The 23,141-nt window shown below is 49.7% G+C and overlaps 1 protein-coding gene across 1 annotated transcript; it reads left to right on the forward strand.

Annotated features, from left to right (window-relative positions):
- The first annotated feature begins 7,326 nt into the window (after positions 1-7,326).
- Positions 7,327-21,804, forward strand: LOC123089581 (cell number regulator 6-like). The gene is made up of 4 exons (XM_044511222.1): positions 7,327-7,620; positions 7,714-7,828; positions 21,047-21,312; positions 21,426-21,804. Exons 1-4 carry the CDS (start codon positions 7,510-7,512, stop codon positions 21,510-21,512), a joined length of 579 nt encoding a protein of 192 aa, XP_044367157.1. The 5' UTR covers positions 7,327-7,509; the 3' UTR covers positions 21,513-21,804.
- Positions 21,805-23,141: the final 1,337 nt, after the last annotated feature.

Consider the following 23,141-nt stretch of genomic DNA (forward strand, 5'->3'; position numbering starts at 1 on the left):
AGGTAGTACTTCATCGAGTTCTACTTTCCTCCCACTTACTTCTTTCGAGAGAAACTCTTTTTCCAGAAAGGATCCGTTCTTGGCAACAAAGATCTTGCCCTCGGATCTTAAGTAGAAGGTATACCCAATGGTTTCCTTAGGGTATCCTATGAAGACGCATTTTTCCGACTTGGGTTCGAGCTTTTCAGGTTGAAGTTTCTTGACATAAGCATCGCATCCCCAAACTTTTAGAAACGACAGCTTAGGTTTCTTCCCAAACCATAATTCATACGGTGTCGTCTCAACGGATTTAGACGGAGCCCTATTTAAAGTGAATGTAGCTGTCTCTAGAGCGTATCCCCAAAATGATAGCGGTAAATCGGTAAGAGACATCATAGATCGCACCATATCCAATAGAGTGCGATTACGACGTTCGGACACACCGTTACGCTGAGGTGTTCCAGGCGGCGTGAGTTGTGAAACGATTCCACATTTCCTTAAGTGTGTACCAAATTCGTGACTTAAATATTCTCCTCCACGATCTGATCGTAGGAACTTTATCTTTCGGTCACGTTGATTCTCTACCTCATTCTGAAATTCCTTGAACTTTTCAAAGGTCTCAGACTTGTGTTTCATCAAGTAGACATACCCATATCTACTCAAGTCATCAGTGAGAGTGAGAACATAACGATATCCTCCGCGAGCCTCAACGCTCATTGGACCGCACACATCGGTATGTATGATTTCCAATAAGTTGGTTGCTCGCTCCATTGTTCCGGAGAACGGAGTCTTGGTCATTTTGCCCATGAGGCATGGTTCGCATGTGTCAAATGATTCATAATCGAGAGACTCTAAAAGTCCATCAGCATGGAGCTTCTTCATGCGCTTGACACCAATGTGACCAAGGCGGCAGTGCCACAAGTATGTGGGACTATCGTTATCAACTTTACATCTTTTGGTATTCACACTATGAATATGTGTAACATTACGTTCGAGATTCATTAAGAATAAACCATTGACCATCGGGGCATGACCATAAAACATATCTCTCATATAAATAGAACAACCATTATTCTCGGATTTAAATGAGTAGCCATCTCGTATCAAACGAGATCCAGATACAATGTTCATGCTCAAACTTGGCACTAAATAACAATTATTGAGGTTTAAAACTAATCCCGTAGGTAAATGTAGAGGTAGCGTGCCGACGGCGATCACATCGACCTTGGAACCATTCCCGACGCGCATCGTCACCTCGTCCTTCGCCAGTCTCCGCTTATTCCGCAGCTCCTGCTGTGAGTTACAAATATGAGCAACGGCACCGGTATCAAATACCCAGGAGTTACTACGAGTACTGGTAAGGTACACATCAATTACATGTATATCAAATATACCTTTAGTGTTGCCGGCCTTCTTGTCCACTAAGTATTTGGGGCAGTTCCGCTTCCAGTGACCCTTCCCTTTGCAATAAAAGCACTCAGTCTCAGGCTTGGGTCCATTCTTTGACTTCTTCCCGGCAACTGGCTTACCGGGCGCGGCAACATCCTTGCCGTCCTTCTTGAAGTTCTTCTTACCCTTGCCCTTCTTGAACTTGGTGGTTTTATTGACCATCAACACTTGATGTTCTTTCTTGATTTCTACCTCTGCCGACTTCAGCATTGAAAATACTTCAGGAATAGTTTTCACCATCCCCTGCATATTATAGTTCATCACAAAGCTCTTGTAGCTCGGTGGGAGCGACTGAAGGATTCTGTCAATGACCGCCTCGTCCGGGAGGTTAATGTCCAGCTGGGACAGGCGGTTGTGCAACCCAGACATTTTGAGTATGTGCTCACTGACAGAACTATTTTCCTCCATCTTACAACTATAGAACTTGTCGGAGACTTCATATCTCTCGACCCGGGCATGAGCTTGAAAAACCATTTTCAGCTCCTCGAACATCTCATATGCTCCGTGTTTGATCAAAATGCTTTTGGACCCCGGTTCTAAGCTGTAAAGCATGCCGCACTGAACGAGGGAGTAATCATCAGCACGTGACTGCCAGGCGTTCATAACGTCTTGGTTATCTGGGATGGGTGCTTCACCTAGCGGTCCTTCTAGGACATATGCTTTCTTGGCAGTTATGAGGATGATCCTCAGGTTCCGGACCCAGTCCGTATAGTTGCTGCCATCATCTTTCAGCTTGGTTTTCTCTAGGAACGCGTTGAAGTTCATGTTGACATGAGCGTTGGCCATTTGATCTACAAGACATATTTGCAAAGGTTTTAGACTAAGTTCATGATAATTAAATTCATCTAATCAAATTATTTAATGAACTCCCACTCAGATTAGACATCCCTCTTAGTCATCTAAGTGTTACACGATCCGAGTCGACTAGGCCGTGTCCGATCATCACGTGAGACGGACTAGTCATCATCGGTGAACATCTCCATGTTGATCGTATCTTCCATATGACTCATGTTCGACCTTTCGGTCTGTGTGTTCCAAGGCCATGTCTGTACATGCTAGGCTCGTCAAGTTAACCCTAAGTGTTTTTGCATGTGTAAAACTGTCTTACACCCGTTGTATGTGAACGTAAGAATCTATCACACCCGATCATTACGTGGTGCTTCGAAACGACGAACTTTAGCAACGGCGCACAGTTAGGGGGAACACTTTCTTGAAATTATTATAAGGGATCATCTTATTTACTACCGTCGTTCTAAGTAAACAAGATGCATAAACATAATAAACATCACATGCAATTATATAATAGTGACATGATATGGCCAATATCATATAGCTCCTTTGATCTCCATCTTCGGGGCTCCATGATCATCTTCGTCACCGGCATGACACCATGATCTCCATCATCATGATCTCCATCATCGTGTCTTCATGAAGTTGTCACGCCAACGACTACTTCTACTTCTATGGCTAACGCGTTTAGCAATAAAGTAAAGTAATTTACATGGCGTTCTTCAATGACACGCAGGTCATACAAAAAATAAAGACAACTCCTATGGCTCCTGCCGGTTGTCATACTCATCGACATGCAAGTCGTGATTCCTATTACAAGAACATGATCTCATACATCACAATATATCATTCATCATTCATCACAACTTTTGGCCATATCACATCACAAGACAATTGCTGCAAAAACAAGTTAGACGTCCTCTAATTGTTGTTGCATCTTTTACGTGGCTGCAATTGGGTTCTAGCAAGAACGTTTTCTTACCTACGAATAACCACAACGTGATTTTGTCAACTTCTATTTACCCTTCATAAGGACCCTTTTCATCGAATCCGCTCCAACTAAAGTGGGAGAGACAGACACCCGCTAGCCACCTTATGCAACTAGTGCATGTCAGTCGGTGGAACCTGTCTCACGTAAGCGTACGTGTAAGGTCGGTCCGGGCCGCTTCATCCCACAATACCGCTGAAGCAAAATAAGACTAGTAGCGGCAAGCAAGTTGACAAGATCTACGCCCACAACAGATTTGTGTTCTACTCGTGCAATAGAGAACTACGCATAAACCTGGCTCTGATACCACTGTTGGGGAACGTTGCAGAAAATAAAAAATTTCCTACGGTTTCACCAAGATCCATCTATGAGTTCATCTAAGCAACGAGTGATAGGAGTGCATCTACATACCTTTGTAGATCGTACTCGCCGTGATCCAAATCACCGATGACCAAGTGCCGAATGGACAGCACCTCCGCGTTCAACACACGTACGGAGCGGATGACGTCTCCTCCTTCTTGATCCAGCAAGGGGGAAGGAGAGGTTGATGAAGATCCAGCAGCACGACGGCGTGGTGGTGGATGCAGCAGGACTCCGGCAGGGCTTCGCCAAGCAACTGCGGGAGGAGGAAGAGGTGTAGCAGGGGGAAGGAGGCGCCAAGACTCAGGGTGCGGCTGCCCTCCCTCCCCCCTCCTTTATATAGGCCCCCAGGGGGGCGCCGGCCCTGGAGATGGGAATCTCCCAAGGGGCGGCGGCCAGGGGGTGGAGTGCCCCCCAAGGCAAGTGGTGCGCCCCCCACCCTAGGGTTTCCAACCCTAGGCGCAGGGGGGCCCAAGGGGGGGCGCACCAGCCCACTAGGGGCTGGTTCCCCTCCCACTTCAGCCCACGGGGCCCTCCGGGATAGGTGGCCCCACCCGGTGGACCCCCGGGACCCTTCTGGTGGTCCCGGTACAATACCGGGTGACCCCGAAACTTTCCCGATGGCCGAAACAACACTTCCTATATATAATTCTTTACCTCCGGACCATTCCGGAACTCCTCGTGACGTCCGGGATCTCATCCGGGACTCCGAACAACTTTCGGTTTGCTGCATACTTATATTCATACAACCCTAGCGTCACCGAACCTTAAGTGTGTAGACCCTACGGGTTCGGGAGACACGCAGACATGACCGAGACGGCTCTCCGGTCAATAACCAACAGCGGGATCTGGATAACCATGTTGGCTACCACATGCTCCTCGATGATCTCATCGGATGAACCATGATGTCGAGGATTCAATCAACCCCGTATACAATTCCCTTTGTCAAACGGTACGTTACTTGCCCGAGACTCGATCGTCGGTATCCCAATACCTCGTTCAGTCTCGTTACCGGCAAGTCACTTTACTCGTACCGTAATGCATGATCCCGTGACCAGACACTTGGTCACTTTGAGCTCATTATGATGATGCATTACCGAGTGGGCCCAGAGATACCTCTCCGTCATACCGAGTGTCAAATCCCAGTCTCGATCCGTGTCAACCCAACAGACACTTTCAGAGATACCTGTAGTGTATCTTTATAGTCACCCAGTTACGTTGCGACATTTGATACACCCAAAGCACTCCTACGGTATCCGGGAGTTACACGATCTCATGGTCTAAGGAAAAGATACTTGACATTGGAAAAGCTCTAGCAAAACGAACTACACGATCTTGTGCTATGCTTAGGATTGGGTCTTGTCCATCACATCATTCTCCTAATGATGTGATCCCGTTATCAACGACATCTAATGTCCATAGTCAGGAAACCATGACTATCTATTGATCAACGAGCTAGTCAACTAGAGGCTTACTAGGGACATATTATGGTCTATGTATTCACACGTGTATTACGATTTCCGGATAATACAATTATAGCATGAATAAAGACAATTATCATGAAGAACAAGGAAATATAATAATAATCCTTTTCTTATTGCCTCTAGGGCATATTTCCAACAGTAATGTGCCGTGACTTCGCGGGCTGTAAATGGGCTATATGCGAACAGAACGTTAACAGGCTTTCCATGGGCCGACCAGCTACCTTTTGACCAAGTCAAACGGGCCGGCCTTTTCATTGAAATGGGCCTCAGTTGGTCCATGCCACGTGTCGATGTATCATAGGCGCCTTCGGTCCAATGAGTGGATGACATCTGTCCCAACGGTGAGCCGACACGTGGTTCCTCTGGCCAATGAGAAATTTACACGTGGAAAATCCCCATTGGTCGTGGCTGTTAGCGGGTTATCGGATTCAAAAACCGGACCCGAGAGCTTAACGGCGACCTGTTACGGTGGATGCCACGTGTCGGTCACCCTTGACGAAAACACTTCCATGACGCGCGATTTATCATCAAGAAAGTGGACACTTTCGTGATGATAATTTTGGTAATGTCATGGAACACTTCTACGGCAGCACAGGTATGACTATCTTGATTCTGTCATAAAATTGTCATGGATGTACATGCATGACAGAAAACGTGACCTACTATAACAAACACGTATCATCACGGAAGTGTATTTTTTTGTAGTGTTTCCGGCTGCTGCTTCTACAAGCTTCTTGGATTAACAAGTTTTCTCCGCGGATGCGGAGGCCCAGAGGCAGCACCAAGCTACGCTCAGAACGCGTCACCCAAGGATACAGGAGAAAGACGACTTCAACACCCGAAGATTATAATGTAATGTTATTTTTCTATAAATGTGTATTTACAATAAGAACCTATAATACTTTATATGATCTTAGCCCCATTCAAAAAAAAGTTGAAACAAAACCTTGCCTCTACGGCAAAAAAGAACCCGCAAAATTCTGGGGTGCTAAAGGCATCTCCAATGCTGACCTCAAGTCGGACACTGTATCAATCCGTGGACCGGTGTGGACCAGTTTGCGGACATTGATGCAGGAGCTGGCCATCCAACCATTGATGCACACATTCCAAGCGAAATTTCAACCAACCAGACAAATTTCATCAAACATGACGGAATTCAACAAAGTTTGGACATAATTTACATAAAAGGACAATATTTCGTCCATTTAACTAAACCAAGTCCACAACACTCAAAGTAACTATAGAAAATAGCACAATTCATCCATGAAAATATCTTGAATAAATAATAGTTCAAATTCAACAAGATAACAAGTTTTTGAAGTCATCTATTCCAAATTCAACGATACTAGAGCCAGAACCGACACATGCCGTCCGACGCAAATTGCTCCTTGAATTTCATCCAACAATGTATGTGCGCGAATGGACTGCCCTCGGTCCTCTAGTACATCATGGCATCGCGTGTAGGCTATACAGCGTGTGTAGCAACATTGAGTGAATGAACGAATTAATCAACATGTAGAGTAACAGGAAGCAACATTTATGATCTGCATGGTCTACGAGCCCAATGGCGCACGGCAAAAGTTCATGATGGAGTTGCAGATGGTGTACCGCCGATGCGTTAGTGACTTCACAATGCGTGCATGGATGGCGTGCATGTCGTAAGATGCGAAGTTCTTTCGCTCATGAAACGAAGCATGCAAGCTTTGCCAAAAGGACATGCCCTTGTCTCATAAGCGGCCAACCACACATTGCACAACAAACACCGAGTGCCCCGCCATGGTGCTTCTCTGTAAAACAACTAAAAAAACTCAATGAAATTTGACTAAGCACCTGCTAGGTGCGGGGACGGCGTCGACAGGGGTGAGAAGGGTACCTGACTGCGGAGGGATTCTTGGGCGGACATCTGCATAGTTCAAGGCGGGCAGTCGCGTGGGTGGGGTCTACAGATGTCGTAGGATGCCTAACGACGGCCGGGGAGGTACAGGTACGGCGTCAGACGACGAGGGTGCGGATGGAAGGAATAGGAGCAGGGTGGAGTGGAAGAAAAAAGGATCAGGAGGGGATTTTAGTGAGATGAAGGTATCAGAGTTTTACGTGGCTAATGTCCGAAATCCCGCACAGCCTCCTCAAACTTGCCTCAAATTTGAGAAAAAACGAACGTTTAGACCGGTCAGCAGACGGATGAAGTATCGCGTTGGATGACAAAACACCAGACAGCTCGGCCCGAAGGGATGCCGATGGTTTGATAGTCGCTTTAAACGGCAGAATGAACTCCCCGCTGGCCGTGTGATCGGGACGGAGCCGTGCGACGCGAACGGAGCCCAATGGCGCACTGGGATGGAGCCGTGCGACGCGAACGGTCCGGATTGTCTCGCCCAAAACTACTTTGCATGAATCTGATCGTCCAATCCTTCCCTTGGACTCGGGCCCATCGTGCCTGGCCGGCGAGGAAAGCGACCAATGGCGGAGGAGAGCCAGGCGCCGCGCTACGTGAAGCTCACCCGGGACCAGGAGGCGCCCGCCGAGGACATCTGCCCCGGCGAGCTCAACCAGCCCATCAACGTCCCACGGGTACGTTCTCCTTCCTCGATCCATCTCGTCTCATCCTCATTGATTCTCAATCCACTGATCTCTTGCCTATAATTTGATCTGGTCGATGCACAGCCCGGGTGCAGGAGGTGCGCCGAGTGCGGCCAGGTCCTACCGGAATCCTACCAGCTGCCGGCCGACGAGCCCTGGAGCACCGGAATCTTCGGATGCACCGCCGACCCCGCGAGCTGTACGTAATTAAACCTGCCTTCCCATTTCGATTCTCTGATCCGTTGTCTCGGCTACTCGATTGATCGGAGAAAACAAAAACTATGTGGTCATGCATGTGCCCATCGGTCTGATGGGACGCTGCATTGTCCCTTTCCTTCATTTTCAGCATTTTTCCTACATGCTGTTTTTCAGAATAATTCTCTCCGTTCATGTTGAATCAACATACTGTCACAGGCATGGAGATTCTCAGTAGATCGACTAGTAAAATTCCTACATTTGAGTTTATAACCATCTAAATTTTGACCGTGTAACGCGATTTGAAGGAATTTGAACAGGAGGAACGCTCATTTTTAAGTTGTGTAACTCCTTAATTGTTGTGAAAATACTTGACTTTCTATTATCAAAGCTTAATGATTGTAGTAAAACCAATGCACTGGTTTGCATTTTTTTCTTGTAAAATGGAAGCTTTTCTTGCCCCGCCCTCTGCATCGTTGATGTATGCCGCCTTAATCTTATTACTGCCTTTATTTCAATCAAGTAAAACACAGCCTAGACAAAAAGGTGAGAGACACGCCACAAAGCTAAAGCAAGCTTAAGAATACTAGGTCATTACATAACCTTGGCGCGAAGCTCCATTTGATCTTGGTGTCGCGAATGTTGTACGGCAGTCCACGGCCACAACGAATTGGTACATAACAATCACATAAAAGATATAGTTTCATACTTTGAAAAGATGAGGTCACTCAGATAAAAAACAAGATAGACCAAAATACCATCGCCGTTCCCACAAAAATTGAGAGTGTAGAGACTTGTCAACAGATTGTAAAGAAGCCAAGAAGACCCCAAGACCAGGACATGATCCCACAAAGAATACTGTGAGAAGCACATGATCCAAGCCAGGACATAAATTCTCCACTAGGTCATTACATACTCTTGGCGCGAAGCTCCATTTGATCTTGGTGTCGCGGATGTTGTACGACAGCCCACGACCACACCGAATTGGTACATAAGAGAAAGAATCACATAGAAGGTGTAGTTTCATTCTTTGGAAAGATGAGGTCACTCCGGCAAAACAAGATAGACCAAAATAAAATTGCCGTACTTACATACTATGTGCAGAAAAAGTCCCTGTAGCATGTGAACCCCATTTAAATAGATCCTGGTTTACCAAGAGTACGATGCCCGCTACCTTGAGAACTATCTATCCTATGCCAATAGGTCAAATGTTGACCAATAAGTGTTTGTCCAAAATCAATTGTGTATGATGCTCAATCTAAGAGCATCTCCAGCCGCGCCCCCAACAGGTCCCAAGGCAATTTTTTATTGTTGGTGGCCAAAAATCGGCCCAGTCGCGCCCCGAGGATCTCGTTTAGCGCCGGGTTGAGCAAAATCCAGAGCCGGCGATCCCGCCCCGAACCCAAACGACCGGGTGTTGCCTGGGCGCGCCGGCACAAGCGAAAATCGGCGTGGGTCGCTCTGTCGGCGACTGGAAGCCCTTTTCCCGTCGTTTCCTCCCGCGTTCACCCCTCTCTTCTTCATTCCTCCCGCCAAACCCCCGCCTCCTCCCTGTCCTTCCGCCGGCCATGCCACCAAAGAAGTACGTGATGCCGCGCGCCGCCACGGATCCCACAGCCGCCGCCGCCCAGCCGAAGCAAAGGAAGCCGAGGGCGCCCGGACGACAACAAAGGTGCCAAGAAGGCGAAATATGCCGAGTCGGCTGCCGCGCGCGTGCAAGAGTCCATCGAACATTGCCTCGCCGACGCCAAGACCAGGGCCGCCGAGCGAGAAGAGAAAACCGAGGCGAGGTGGGCTGTTTTGATGACGAACAACGCCGTCAAACTCGACTTGCTCCGAACCAGCGCCGCCGCGAAGCTCAAAGCTCAAGACGCCAAGAAGAGGAACAACGACCTCGTCTTTTTGATGGGCGGCGCTGACATGCTCCAGAGCAGCGACTAGAAGCTCAAGCCGTGGTTCATGGCCAATCGCGGCCTCATCCTGGACCAGATACCGGCGACGCCGACGCCGCCGCCCAGCCCGGCGGCTGATGACGATGCCTCCGCAACGCCCAGCCCCACCGACGATGATGCCTCCGCCGCGCCGACTCCTCCCAGCCCGCGTACGCCGCCGCCGCCGCCGCCGGAGGTTGAGCTCAGCGCCTGATGCCTTCCGTGTCTGAGGGAGTTCCGGACTAGGGGGTGTCCTGATAGCCGAACTATCATCATCGGCCGGACTCCAAGACTATGAAGATACAAGATTGAAGACTTCGTCGCGTGTCCGGATGGGACTTTCCTTGGCGTGGAAGGCAAGCTTGGCGATACGGATATGTAGATCTCCTACCTTTGTAACCGACTCTGTGTAACCCTAGCCCTCTCCGGTGTCTATATAAACCGGATGGTTGTAGTCCATAGGACGAACAACAATCATACCATAGGCTAGCTTCTAGGGTTTAGCCTCCTTGATCTCGTGGTAGATCTACTCTTGTAACCCACATCATCAATATTAATCAAGCAGGACGTAGGGTTTTACCTCCATCAAGAGGGCCCGAACCTGGGTAAAAACATCATGTCCCTCGTCTCCTGTTACCATCCGCCTAGACGCACAGATCGAGACCCCCTACCCGAGATCCGCCGGTTTTGACACCGACATTGGTGCTTTCATTGAGAGTTCCTCTGTGTCGTCACCGATAGGCTCGATGGCTTCTTCAATCATCATCAACGACGCAGTCCAGGGAGAGACCTTCCTCCCCGGACAAATCTTCGTATTCGGCGGCTTTGCACTGCGGGCCAATTCGCTTGGCCAGCTGGAGCAGATCGAAAGCTATGCCCCTGGCCGTCAGGTCAGGTTTGTAAGTTTAAACTTCACGGCTGACATCCGCGGGGACTTGATCCTCGATAGGTTCGAGCCACAGCCGAGCGTGCCGCACTGTCGCGGCGAGCATGATTTAGCTCTGCAGCCGGACAGTACCTTCGAGGCCGTACTCGAAACCGCTCCGATCTTCAATTCAGAGCCAACTCCGTAGATCGAGGACGGATGCCTAGACACCGCCTCGGGGGCTGCAACCTCTACGGCGATAGAGCCGAACATTGACTTTGTCCCTCATAAAGCTCGTGACTCCAAGGTGCCGGACTCCTCGCCGGACTCCGAACCTCCCGCGCCCGCCCTGATCGAATCCGATTGGGCGGCGATCATGGAGTTCACCACAGCGGACGTCTTTCAACACTCACCTTTTGGCGGCGTCTTGAGTTCGCTAAAATATCTCTCGTTATCAGGAGAGCCCTGGTCGGACTGCGGTCAGGACGGTTGGGATGCGGACGACGAAGAAATTCAAAGCCCACCCACCACCCACTTGGTAGCCGCTGTTGATGATTTAACCGACATGCTAGACTACGACTCTGAGGACATCGACGGTATGGACGATGACGCCGGAGACGACCAAGAACCAGCGCCCACTGGGCATTGGACAGCCACCTCATCGTATGACATATACATGGTGGATATCCCAAAAGATGGGAATGGCGAAGGAACAGAGGAGGATGACCCCTCCAAAAAGCAGCCCAAGCGCCGGCGTCAGCGGCGCCGCTCTAAATCCTGCCACAGCAAGAATGAAGACTCCGGCACCGGAGACAATAATACACCGGACAGTGCCGAAGACAACCCGCTCCAGCAAGATGCAGCGCAGGAGGACGGAGACGCCAGCCCTTATGAAGTTGCAGCAGGAGAAGAGGCAGAGGATTATACGCCTCCCTCCGGAGACGAAGCGAGCCTCGACGATGACGAATTCGTCGTGCCTGAGGATCCCGTCGAACAAGAGCGTTTTAAACGCAGGCTTATGACCACGGCGAACAGCCTCAAGAAAAAGAAGCAACAGCTTAGAGCTGATCAGGATCTGCTAGCCGACAGATGGACTGAAGTCCTCGCGGCCGAAGAGCATGAGCTCAAATGCCCCTCCAAAAGCTACCCTAAACGCAAGCTGCTCCCCCGATTAGAGGAGGAGGCTTACGAACCCGCATCACCAGGAGACAATACGGCTGACCGACCACCCCGTGGTCGCGACAGAGTGGCCTCTAGGCCCTTCACCAGACCCGTACCCCGGCATCGCTCGAAAAGCACACGGCCACAGGGGAACACTCCGGACTTGCGAGATATATTGGAGGATAAGGCAAGACAATCAAGATCGATCTATGGATCGCGTGGGCGTCCCACGATACGTGACGACAATCGTCGCGCCGGACACAGTAAGACTGGACGGGCCGAACAAAATAGACCAAGCTCCCTTGAGCTCCGTCGTGATATCGCCCAGTACATAGGCGCCGCACACCCACTATGCTTCATAGATGAAGTAATGGATCATCAAATCCCCGAAGGGTTTAAACCCGTCAATATTGAATCCTACGATGGCACAACAGACCCCGCGGTTTGGATTGAAGACTATCTCCTTCACATCCACATGGCCCGCGGTGACGATCTTCACGCCATCAAATACCTCCCCCTCAAGCTTAAAGGACCAGCCCGGCATTGGCTCAACAGCTTGCCAGCAGAGTCAATTGGGAGTTGGCAGGACCTGGAAGCCGCATTCCTCGATAACTTCCAGGGCACTTATGTGCGACCACCAGACGCTGATGACCTAAGCCACATAATTCAGCAGCCAGACGAATCGGCCAGGCAATTCTGGACACGGTTCTTAACCAAGAAAAACCAAATCGTCGGCTGTCCGCATGCGGAGGCCCTCGCGGCCTTCAAGCATAACATCCGCGATGAGTGGCTTGCCCGGCACCTGGGACAGGAAAAGCCGAAATCCATGGCAGCCTCACATCACTCATGACCCGCTTCTGCACGGGTGAGGACAGCTGGCTAGCACGTAGCAACAACCTCAGCAAAAATTCTGGCAGTCCGGACTTCAAGGACCGAAATGACAGGCCGCGTCGCAACAAAAACAAACGCCGCATTAACGGCGATCATATTGAGGATACGACAGTCAATGCCGGATTCAGAGGCTCTAAACCCGGTTAGCGGAAAAAGCCATTCAAAAGAACTACTCCGGGTCCGTCCAATTTGGACCGAATACTCGACCGCTTGTGCCAGATACACGGCACCCCCGAAAAGCCAGCTAACCACACCAACAGGGACTGTTGGGTATTCAAGCAGGCATGCAAGTTAATTGCCGAAAACAATGACAAGGGGCTACATAGCGATGACGAGGACGAGACCCAACCGCCGAACAATAGAGGACAGAAGGGTTTCCCCCCACAGGTGTGGACGGTGAACATGATATACGCAACGCACATACCCAAAAGGGAGCGGAAGCGTGCACTCAGGGATGTCTACGCGATGGAGCCAGTTGCCCCGAAGTTCAATCCATGGTCCTCCTGCCCGATCACTTTTGACCGAAGGGACCACCCCACCAGCATCCATCACGGCGGATTCGCCACACTGGTCTTAGACCCAATCGTTGATGGATTTCACCTAACCAGAGTCCTGATGGACGGCGGCAGCAACCTGAACCTGCTTTACCAGGATACAGTGTGCAAAATGGGCATAGACCCCTCAAGGATTAAACCTAGCAAAATGACCTTTCAAGGCGTCATACCAGGTGTAGAAGCCAATTGTACAGGCTCAATTACACTGGAAGTGGTCTTCGGATCCCCGGATAACTTCCGAAGCGAGGAGTTAATCTTCGACATAGTCCCATTCCGCAGCGGCTATCATGCCTTGCTCGGACGTACTGCGTTTGCAAAGTTCAACGCGGTGCTGCACTACGCATACCTCAAGCTCAAGATGTCAGGCCCTCGAGGAGTCATCACGGTCAACGGAAACACTGAATGTTCTCTCCGCACGGAGGAACATACAGCGGCTCTCGCGGCAGAAGTGCAATGCAGCCTCTTAAGGCAATTCTCTAGTCCGGCCTTTAAGCGGCCGGACACAGCTAAGCGCGCCCGGAGTAACTTACAACAAGACCACCTGGCACGTTCCGAGCACGCGTAGCAGTGCGGCCCCAACCCCAGCTCCTGCGAAACGTTAAAGCAGGTCCTTCGCGTACACCATTACGCTCTGAAGATACCATGGGCATGGGGAGAGGGGCACGACCACGATAAACCCAGACTGCGGCTAAACCACACCAGGGGCTCTCAAGTGTGTCGTTCTTTTTTCTTTTATTTTTACCTTTTATTTTTTACACACAGGACTCCGTTTGTCAGAGGCCCTGTCCGGCAGCAGATCTGCCGAACTCACGATGCAACAGCCAGGGAAGGATAAAGGCTACAACGAATATACAGGTGGTCTCCGTTATGAGCATTTTTATACACCAATCTGTAGCCTACCCCTGGAGGGGGACATGTTTAACAGTCCCATACCTTGCTTATCGCACTATTTGTATCATGCTGCATCCGTAGCAGCACTTATTGAATAAAACAATGCAGCACCTTTTTGCTTATAATTGCATTTCCTTTTCATACATATGTTCATTCACGGCATATTGCATTCGTACACTTTGGTACGGCTAATACAGTTCAGGGGCTTATGTTCCCCGAATCATGGTGTGATGAGTCCGAACACTTTCACAAGTGCGGCACCCCGAACTTATAGCACTATATGCATCGGCTCCGAATCATGTCTTGGGTCAATAGTTGGGTTTGTCCGGCTCCCATGTTTTGGTACCTTACGTTCCGTTATATCGGCTAAGGTAGCACTGGGAGAACCACTGCGATTGCGCCCCAGTTGAGCTGGGTTAACGCCTCAGTGGAGAAAGCTAAAACTGACCGTCATGATGAGGCGAGAGCCGGTCGTTGTTCGAGAGGTTTTTTGCGAGTCCTTAAAGACTTATGCTGCTTCGAGCGAGGAGCCGGATACTGTCCGGCCAAGGCGTGGATAGCGCCCCAGATTCGGCCTTCCGAAGACTAGGGGCTTCGCCAAAATTTAAAATTATAGAATTCTATGGCTAAGTGAGAGTGTTCAAGCATTATAAGTCCGGTTGCCTTGTTCGCTGTGTCGACCACCTCCCTAGATGGACCCAAAAATGGGAACAAGAGCGCTCGAGTTTATCCCGAACACCCCAACACTCGTGGCATGGGGGCTGAAGCCGACGACTTGCCATCTCTCAGATTTGATAAACAGCCGCACAGAAGGTAATACTTTAAATTAACAAGCGTTGCTTAGCGCATATGAACCAAGTTTTCAGCGCACAGGATAACAAAATGCGAGTCTACTCAAATATTATATCTTTGGAGCACTCACCCGCAATAGTGCGGGCGCCCTTCAGCACACTCTTATAATACATCTCGGGCGTGCGATGCTCCTTGCCCTCTGGTGGCGGGTCCGTCACGAGCTTCTGGGCATCCATCTTGCCCCAGTGCACCTTTGCGCGGGCAAGGGCCCGGCGGGCACCTTCAATACAAGCGGAATGCTTGATGACTTCAACCCACGGGCACACGTCCACCAGCCGCCGCACTAGGCCGAAGTAGCTCCCCGGCATGGCCTCCTTCGGCCACAGCCAAACTATGAGGCCCTTCATGGCCTATTCGGCCGCCTTGTGGAGCTCGACCAGCTGCTTCAGCTGGTCGCTAAGGGGCACCGGATGTCCGGCCTCAGCATACTGAGACCAAAAGACCTTCTCCGTCAAGATCCCCTCCTCGGCCCATTAAAATGCGGCAGCATCGGCCACGCTGCGAGGAAGATCTGCGAACGCTCCTGGAGAGCTCCGAATTCGGGTAAGCAACAGGTAATTAACACTCACATGCTTACTTTGCATAAAAAATGCCTTACCCGCTGCTATTTTCTTCACCGCCTCAATCTCCTGGAGGGCCTTAGCGGTTTTGGCATTCTCAAGAGCCGTTGGAAGCTCATACTCTCGAGTCTTCGAGTCACGCTCCAAGCTCTCCTGTTTTTTCACGAGATCCTGGAGCTCTTGCTGTACCTCCGCCACCCGCGCCTCCTGTTTCTCTCGCTCGGTGCGCTCCGCGGCCGCATTGCGTTCGGCCGCGGACACCGCCTCCTTCAGGGTCGCCACCTCGTTAGTGGCCCCTGCAATACCCAAGTTATCCTTGTCATTTTTCTTGCAACCAAATCCTTTTCTGTAAGGTACAATTTTTCATAAGGTATTCTCACCTTCTTTTTCCTCGAGCTGCTTCTCGGCACGGCCGAGCTTGTTCTCGGACCGCTCGAGGTTTTCCTTCTAAGTATTGACCTCCGCAGTCAGTGCGGCGGAGGTCAGCAGCACAGCCTACAATCCCATATTGACATATTTTCATGACTCCCGCGTTTATCTTTCTAAAGATCCTCAGTCCGGCTTTTCTTTCCGAACACCGAACCGAGCATCAGGGGCTACTGTCTATGCGGTACCATTTTACATATATTGAAATTCTTACCTCAAAGCCTGTTAGAAGGCTGCTGCAGGCTTCGGTCAGCCCGCTCTTGGCGAGCTGAACCTTCTGAATCACCGTACTCATAACAGTGTGGTGTTCCTCTTCGATGGAGGCACCGTTGAGCGCCTCCAGCAAATTATCCGGCACCTCCGGTTGGACGGAGGCAACCGGCGTCGCGGTCTTGCCCTTCTTACGAAGGGGTCGCCCGCCGGACTCCGGAGCCACTATGGCCTCCGGGGCCGAGTCCGGTGCAAAGTCCGGGAGGTTGTCCTGTGACACCTCCGGGGCCTCCTCCTCCTGGTAGGTCTCTTCCTGGGACCCCACCTCGGCGTCGTCCGTGGCACGGGGGGTGGAGGCAGTCGGAAGGGAATCCATATCCGACGCACCCAAGGACCCGCTCGACGAAACAGGAAGATCATCCTTGGGCGGACTGCAGGGTTGTATGCGGCATTAGAAAGACATTATGTGGCGAAAAGAAAAAACCTTGAAGTTATTCGGGAGTCCGGATACTTACGATCTCGCCAGGGGCTTGGCCCTTGGAGGCCAGTCCTCGTCGTCGTCACTGGCGTTGGCGGAGCGGTCCGGGGGAAGAGTTTTTCCCTTCTTGGACCCTTCGGCCTCCCTTGTTGGGGAGGCCTTCCTTTTCTTCCCTCCCTCTGCTGGGGGAGAGGCTTTCTTCTCCTCCTCGCCTTGGTGGGAGGAGTCGGCCTCGGATTCATCATCCAATAGCACCTGAAAATGGGAACTCTTCCGAGTCCCCGTGGCCTTCTTCTTGGCCTTCTTCTCCGGCACCACATGGGGTGCCGGAGCCAGCAACCCCGTCAAACGGGCGTCCGCTGGGTCCTCTGGCAATGGGGCCGTACAGATAGCCTGTGCGGCCTTCTTCAGCCAGTCCTATCAAAGGAAAGGGAGTTTAGATCCCGCATAGAGTCAAACTATGGAAAATACGCGTCCCTTAAAGGACAAAATCATTTACCTCGTCAGCCGGGCTTCGGCGCCCTTGAACAGCACCTTCCAGACATCTTCGTACGTAGTGTCGAAGAGCCCGCTCAGGGTCTGGTGCTGCGCCGGATCGAACTCCCACATGTTGAAACCCCGTCGTTGGCACGGGAGAATCCGGCGGATGAGCATGACCTGGACTACGTTGACAAGTTTGAGCTTCTTGTCCACCAGCTTCTGGATGCAGGCTTGGAGTCCGGTCAGCTCCTCCGAATTCCCCCAGATCAGGCCACTCTCTTTCCAGGAGGTAAGCCATGTAGGGATGCCAGATCTGAATTCGGGGGCCGCCGCCCAATCGGCGTCACGCGGCTCAGTGATGTAGAACCATCCCGATTGCCACCCCTTGATGGTTTCCACGAAAGTGCCTTCCAGCCACGTAACGTGGGACATCCTGCCCACCATGGCGCCTCCGCACTCCGCTTGGCTGCCCTTCACAACCTTCGGCTTGACACTGAAGGTCTTGAGCCACAAGCCGAAGTGGGGCTAGATGCAGAGGAAGGCCTCGCACACGACGATAAACGTCGAGATGTTGAGGATGAAATTCGGGGCCAGATCATGGAAATCCAGGCCGTAGTAGAACATGAGCCCCCGGACGAAGGGATGAAGTGGGAAGCCCAGTCCACGGAGGAAATGGGGAAGAAACACTACCCTCTCATGGGGCATGGGGGTGGGGATGAGCTCTCCCTCGTCGGGGAGCTGATGCGCGATGTCGCTGGACAAGTATCCGGCGTCGCGCAGCTTTTGGATCTGCCCCTCCGTGACGGAGGAGGCCATCCACTTGCCTCCCGCTCCGGACATAGTTGGAGAAGGTTGAGGTGAGAAGTGCGGACTTGGGCGCTGGAGCTCGAGTTCGCAGAGATGGATAAGCCAAGGAGGAAGAAGGCGCAGGTAAAAGGGTTAGATCTTTATCTCCTTATATAGGTGGACGCAAACATGCGTCCCCACCGGCCTGATAAAACTCGCTTATCCCCCAAGCGCCGCAATCAATGGCGCGGTTGGGTTACCCACATTCGTATTGATGGGAATCCCGAAATAAGGGGAACACGATCTCTGCTTCGACAAGACGTGCCAAGGAAACCCGCCTTGCAATAAAGACAATTTAAGTAAAGGCTTGGTAGTGGTGTGACGTCACGCCATCAAATACGTCAGCAGATTGAACTTGTGTAAATATTATTCTTTCTACGGTGGTATGTGGAAATTATTTTGCAGAGCCGGACACTATCCTGGTGTTCACAATCTTCTATGAATTATTCGGAGGAAGAACCCGCCTTGCAATGCCGAAGACAACATGCGCGCCGGACTCGTCGTCATTGAAGCCTGGTTCAGGGGCTACTGAGGGAGTTCCGGACTAGGGGGTGTCCGGATAGCCGAACTATCATCATCGGCCGGACTCCAAGACTATGAAGATACAAGATTGAAGACTTCGTCCCGTGTCCGGATGGGACTTTCCTTGGCGTGGAAGGCAAGCTTGGCGATACGGATATGTAGATCTCCTACCTTTCTAACCAACTCTGTGTAACCCTAGCCCTCTCCAGTGTCTATATAAACCGGATGGCTGTAGTCCATAGGACGAACAACAATCATACCATAGGCTAGCTTCTAGGGTTTAGCCTCCTTGATCTCGTGGTAGATCTACTTTTGTATCCCACATCATCAATATTAAGCAAGTAGGACGTAGGGTTTTACCTCCATCAAGAAGGCCTGAACCTGGGTAAAAACATCGTGTCCGTCGTCTCCTGTTACCATCCGCCTAGACGCACAGATCGGGACCCCCTACCCGAGATCCGCCGGTTTTGACACCAACAGCATCCTTCCTTTTTTGTACGCCGAACTACATTTGATCGCCGAACTGTGGCACTATGAATTGCCGAACTATTGCGATGATCGCCGGTTTGTTGTTTCTTTGAGCAGGAATGATGAATTTCGAATATGGAGCGCCTTCGGGGGAGGTACTTGGACACGTGGCTGGAGAGAAACGAACCCCAGGGGCCGAACTAGCGCCGGCTCGCCCCCAGGCCGCTCTTTTTCGGCGCCCTGGGGGGCCGAACGGCTGGAAATGCTCTAAAACATGGATGATGGTGGAGTGTTTTTCGTTTCCCCCCTTGGGGCCGTTGCTTTTGGAGGCCCATCCTGCATCTGTTGGTTGTGCTATTGCCGTGTTGATTGGTCTCGTTGGCGGAGGTCGTGGAAGTCGAGATGGTGGTCTCGAGTTTGCTGGTTGGATGCCCGGGTGGCGACCTCGGGCGGCAGTGCGGTGGTGGCCTTATGAGGTGGGGCCGCGCCTTCGCTCTGCGTTGGTGGCATTCCGGCGTTTCATGGGCGGTGGGATCTATTCATGGTTGTGGGGGGTTTTGCACGTTGTGCCTTAATCAATCATGTGGTCGTTTTTTTTGCATGTTGTACCTTAATAAATCGTGGGGGCGCTTTTTTTCCATGGTTGTCCCTTTATCAGTCATATGGTGTGGGTGTGGTTTTTGCCGTTTTTTCTCAGTTAACCGTGCCTCTGTATCGGGTTTTCGCCCGGTTATCCCTGATTAACCAGGCAATTCTCTTCTTCTATAATGTAATGAAGGAATTCTCTGTCCCTCTCAGGGTGTTCTAAAAAAAACAGAGGCGATAGTGGCATATCTATTCTGTAGGTACTAAAAACTTCTTCCGCAATTAGCTTGAGCAACATTTCATAAGACGGCACTTATGTTGTTGGATCAAGGTCCTGAATCCCCAATTCCCCACTAAGAGCATATATATATACTCACTCCGTCCCAAAATAAGTGTCTCAACTTTGTACTAACTTTAGTACAAAATTATACTAAGGTTAAGACACTTATTTTGGGACGGAGGGAGTACAAGTTTAGAGTAGAACTAACTATGTTTAACACTACATTTAATTTTGTATGCTCAGAGAGTGAGGAAACACTAACTTCTCATCTGTGCAGATAATAGGAATAAGAACAGTGCTTATTTTTCATAAATCATGGAATAAATGTTATACTTACAATGTCTGAAATTGTTCCTAAGCAACCTTGAGTAGTAAATTGTTCTGACTTATGTTATATTAAGCACCTCACCTATGTCTTCACCATTCGCCCATATATTAGTATATATTGTTTCTTGAATTTTGTATTGCAATGCAGATCAGGATAAATTTATGTTGGTTGATTGTATATTTATTCCTTGCTTGACTTATTAAATGTTTATTTATGTTTTCTTTTGCCTCTTGTGTGTCACCCGCAAATTGTTGCTATTGTAAGCAGTTATGCATATCTTGAACATAAGTGGATCGCATAATAGAATATATCTTTTTAGCCAACATGTGTGGTGGCATAGTCGTCGGAGAGAACCTCCACCCTCTCCTACATAGCTAGTCAAAGTTTCAGTCTTATATGACTTTACTTTTGCCTTAATGTCTTCTTTACACTATGAGACTGTTCGTTTTGACTAGTTGCATCCTAGTCATGCCGAGGCCGGATGGCTACTCAATATGCTTTGTACCCGCTTGATACTACTATGAGTTAATAAAGGTTCCCTTTATCGAGAAAACAAGGTGTGCACTGTCAAGTTGCCTCTCTTGCTTTAAACCTATTTATTTCTGCTAACATTTGCCATAGCTGTAGTGTCTTTGACTTGACTATACTCTATTATTAGGTAAGCATGTGCTGTGTCTGTATACATTGTTAGTTCATATATATTGGTCTCATGGTGATCCTGCTTAAGGAATCGTCGAAAGCTGGCTCATCGAGCCGTCGAACATAAACATTCGACTACTATTTTTTGTCTTCCATTCTTAAACTAATGTATCCTTCTTGATGAAGCTATGTCTAGCATGTTGTTTCCACAGAATGCTAGCTGATTGTAAAACTCTGCATTTATTCATGTGTTAGGCCGAACTGGATGCTTCTGTCCATGCGTGTTGTTCGGGCGCAATGTTGCGGCTCTTAAAGAGGATACCCCATGGACAGCACCGTGTGTTTGTCATGCCGTCTTTGTGGAAGGAGGCATCGCCCTTGCGATCCTGACAGCAATATTCCATGGGGTTGATCCAAGATCGTCGTTTCTTATTGGAGAAGGTCTACTGTTCAGCTGGTGGCTGTTTGGTACCTATACCGGCATTTTCCGTCAGGAGCTCCAGAAAAAGTACCATCTCAAGGTGGAAATATGAAACCCTTCACTACATTCTGTGGTTATGTCTCGTCCCCAGTTGTTGGGTCAAAATTTGCTACTTTGATTCTAGTGATTTTACCTCCTACTTGTTTCCACTAGAACTGCCATGCGACCCTTGTATGGTCCATTGCTGCCTGCACTGGTGCGCAAACTGCCAGGAGCATCGGGAGAGGAGGGGCCGCCTAGCGGAGCGGGAGGATGGAGTGCAGATGACCATCGTCGACGCGCCTCCGGTGGAAGAGATGGGCATGCCAAGAGAATCATCGTGCTGCCTCTGATCGAGGGTGCCCGGCTGGATACATATGAAACGCTCGACAACCAAGACAGATAAATCAGGAAAATAAGGGGATTTTGATTTATTAAGATAGCACGAGTGAGTGAGTGAGGCTGAGATTGAACTCCATGACGAACCTGGTAGGTAGGCATGCTGTTACGTTGGCTGAACTGAACTGCTGATCAGTCGGTCAAATGTTCTTATGTCATGTAGAACTGCTGATGACCTGCTAATACTCAAAGAGATATTAATTTCACAAGTTTGTATATCTATTTAATATATATCCCTTTGAGCAGTCGTGAGCTGTTAATTTTTTTGGTAAATTGTGAACTGTTCTTTTAGCAAATGATCCAAATTTACCGATTCATTATGTAAAGTACCTCAAATCCAACAAATTGGAATACAAATGAATGACAAAGATCCATGATAAAACTGAAAGTTACACTCGGATTCTTCGAAGTTGTCATCTCTAGCTTCACCTTTTGCATCTCAACTTTCCACCATAACTTGGGTTATGAATCCAAAGAAGACGGAAATTACATTGAGCCACAGACTGAAATAATATCGAAGGTTCTGAAGAGCCGCATAAGTCCATGCCAGAATCTATCATCATTGAACATGTTGTGGTTGGGGATACACCCCTCACAAGGCAAGTTGTCAAACCCTTGATTTATCGCCGAACTGTCAGTCAAGAAGATCGGTAATACATAAGATCGAAGCGGGAATCTAATCAAAGCCCACTTGACACTTCTTCGCTGCCCACCAACCCCCAAGGCAGGTCAAAGCATGAGACACCGAACTTTCGTTCATGTAATAGGATAGGAAGATTCGTATGTGGTCGCTACTCACTCCGACGGAGGCCAGGGAGCGTTTGGTTACTGGATCTACCCGGTGGGAGATGGTAGCACGGGATATTTTCAACCGGTTTGGATGGCGGTCATGTAATAGGATAGGCAATTAGTTTCCCTATCTTTCTTATGCCAGCCGGTTTTGGCATTATGGCTACTTTTTATTGGCTCGATGTGAGTTTTTCTTTACTTTTGTTCAGACTTTAAGACCTTGGTTGAACCTATTTGCTATTTTATTAAGTTGGCTGTATGCATCATTCTGATGCAGAGGACGGGAAGACCCCCTTTTCAAAAAAAGAAAAAAAATGAGACACCGAACTTCAAGATCGGGGCTTGCCAATCTGCGGGGCTCCAATATCACACACTCTTTGGTGTCGGGCGCATTGGCAACGCCGAGAACACATGAACATAGCATATTATAAAGTACTAGATCTCCATTAGGCTTCTCTTTCCCTCTCCAGTTTGTGGCAGCCAGGCACCAATCCCGTCCAAGCTTCATTAGGAAGACTGTAGATCCACTTCGCCACTGCCTACTGCTCATACGGCCAGTGTCGAGGAGGGCGTCTAGGTGCCTCAGCTTCGGCTAGTAGTTTAGATTAGGAAATTTTTTTCTCGCGGGGGCGTTCCAACCAGTGGCAGCGCTTCATCTTCCTTGAGTTTGTCCATTGCAATGGAGTCAGACGGAGCTCTGTC

Source organism: Triticum aestivum, chromosome 4B (assembly GCF_018294505.1).
Source record: "Triticum aestivum cultivar Chinese Spring chromosome 4B, IWGSC CS RefSeq v2.1, whole genome shotgun sequence".
In the NCBI taxonomy this organism is placed as follows: domain Eukaryota; kingdom Viridiplantae; phylum Streptophyta; class Magnoliopsida; order Poales; family Poaceae; genus Triticum; species Triticum aestivum.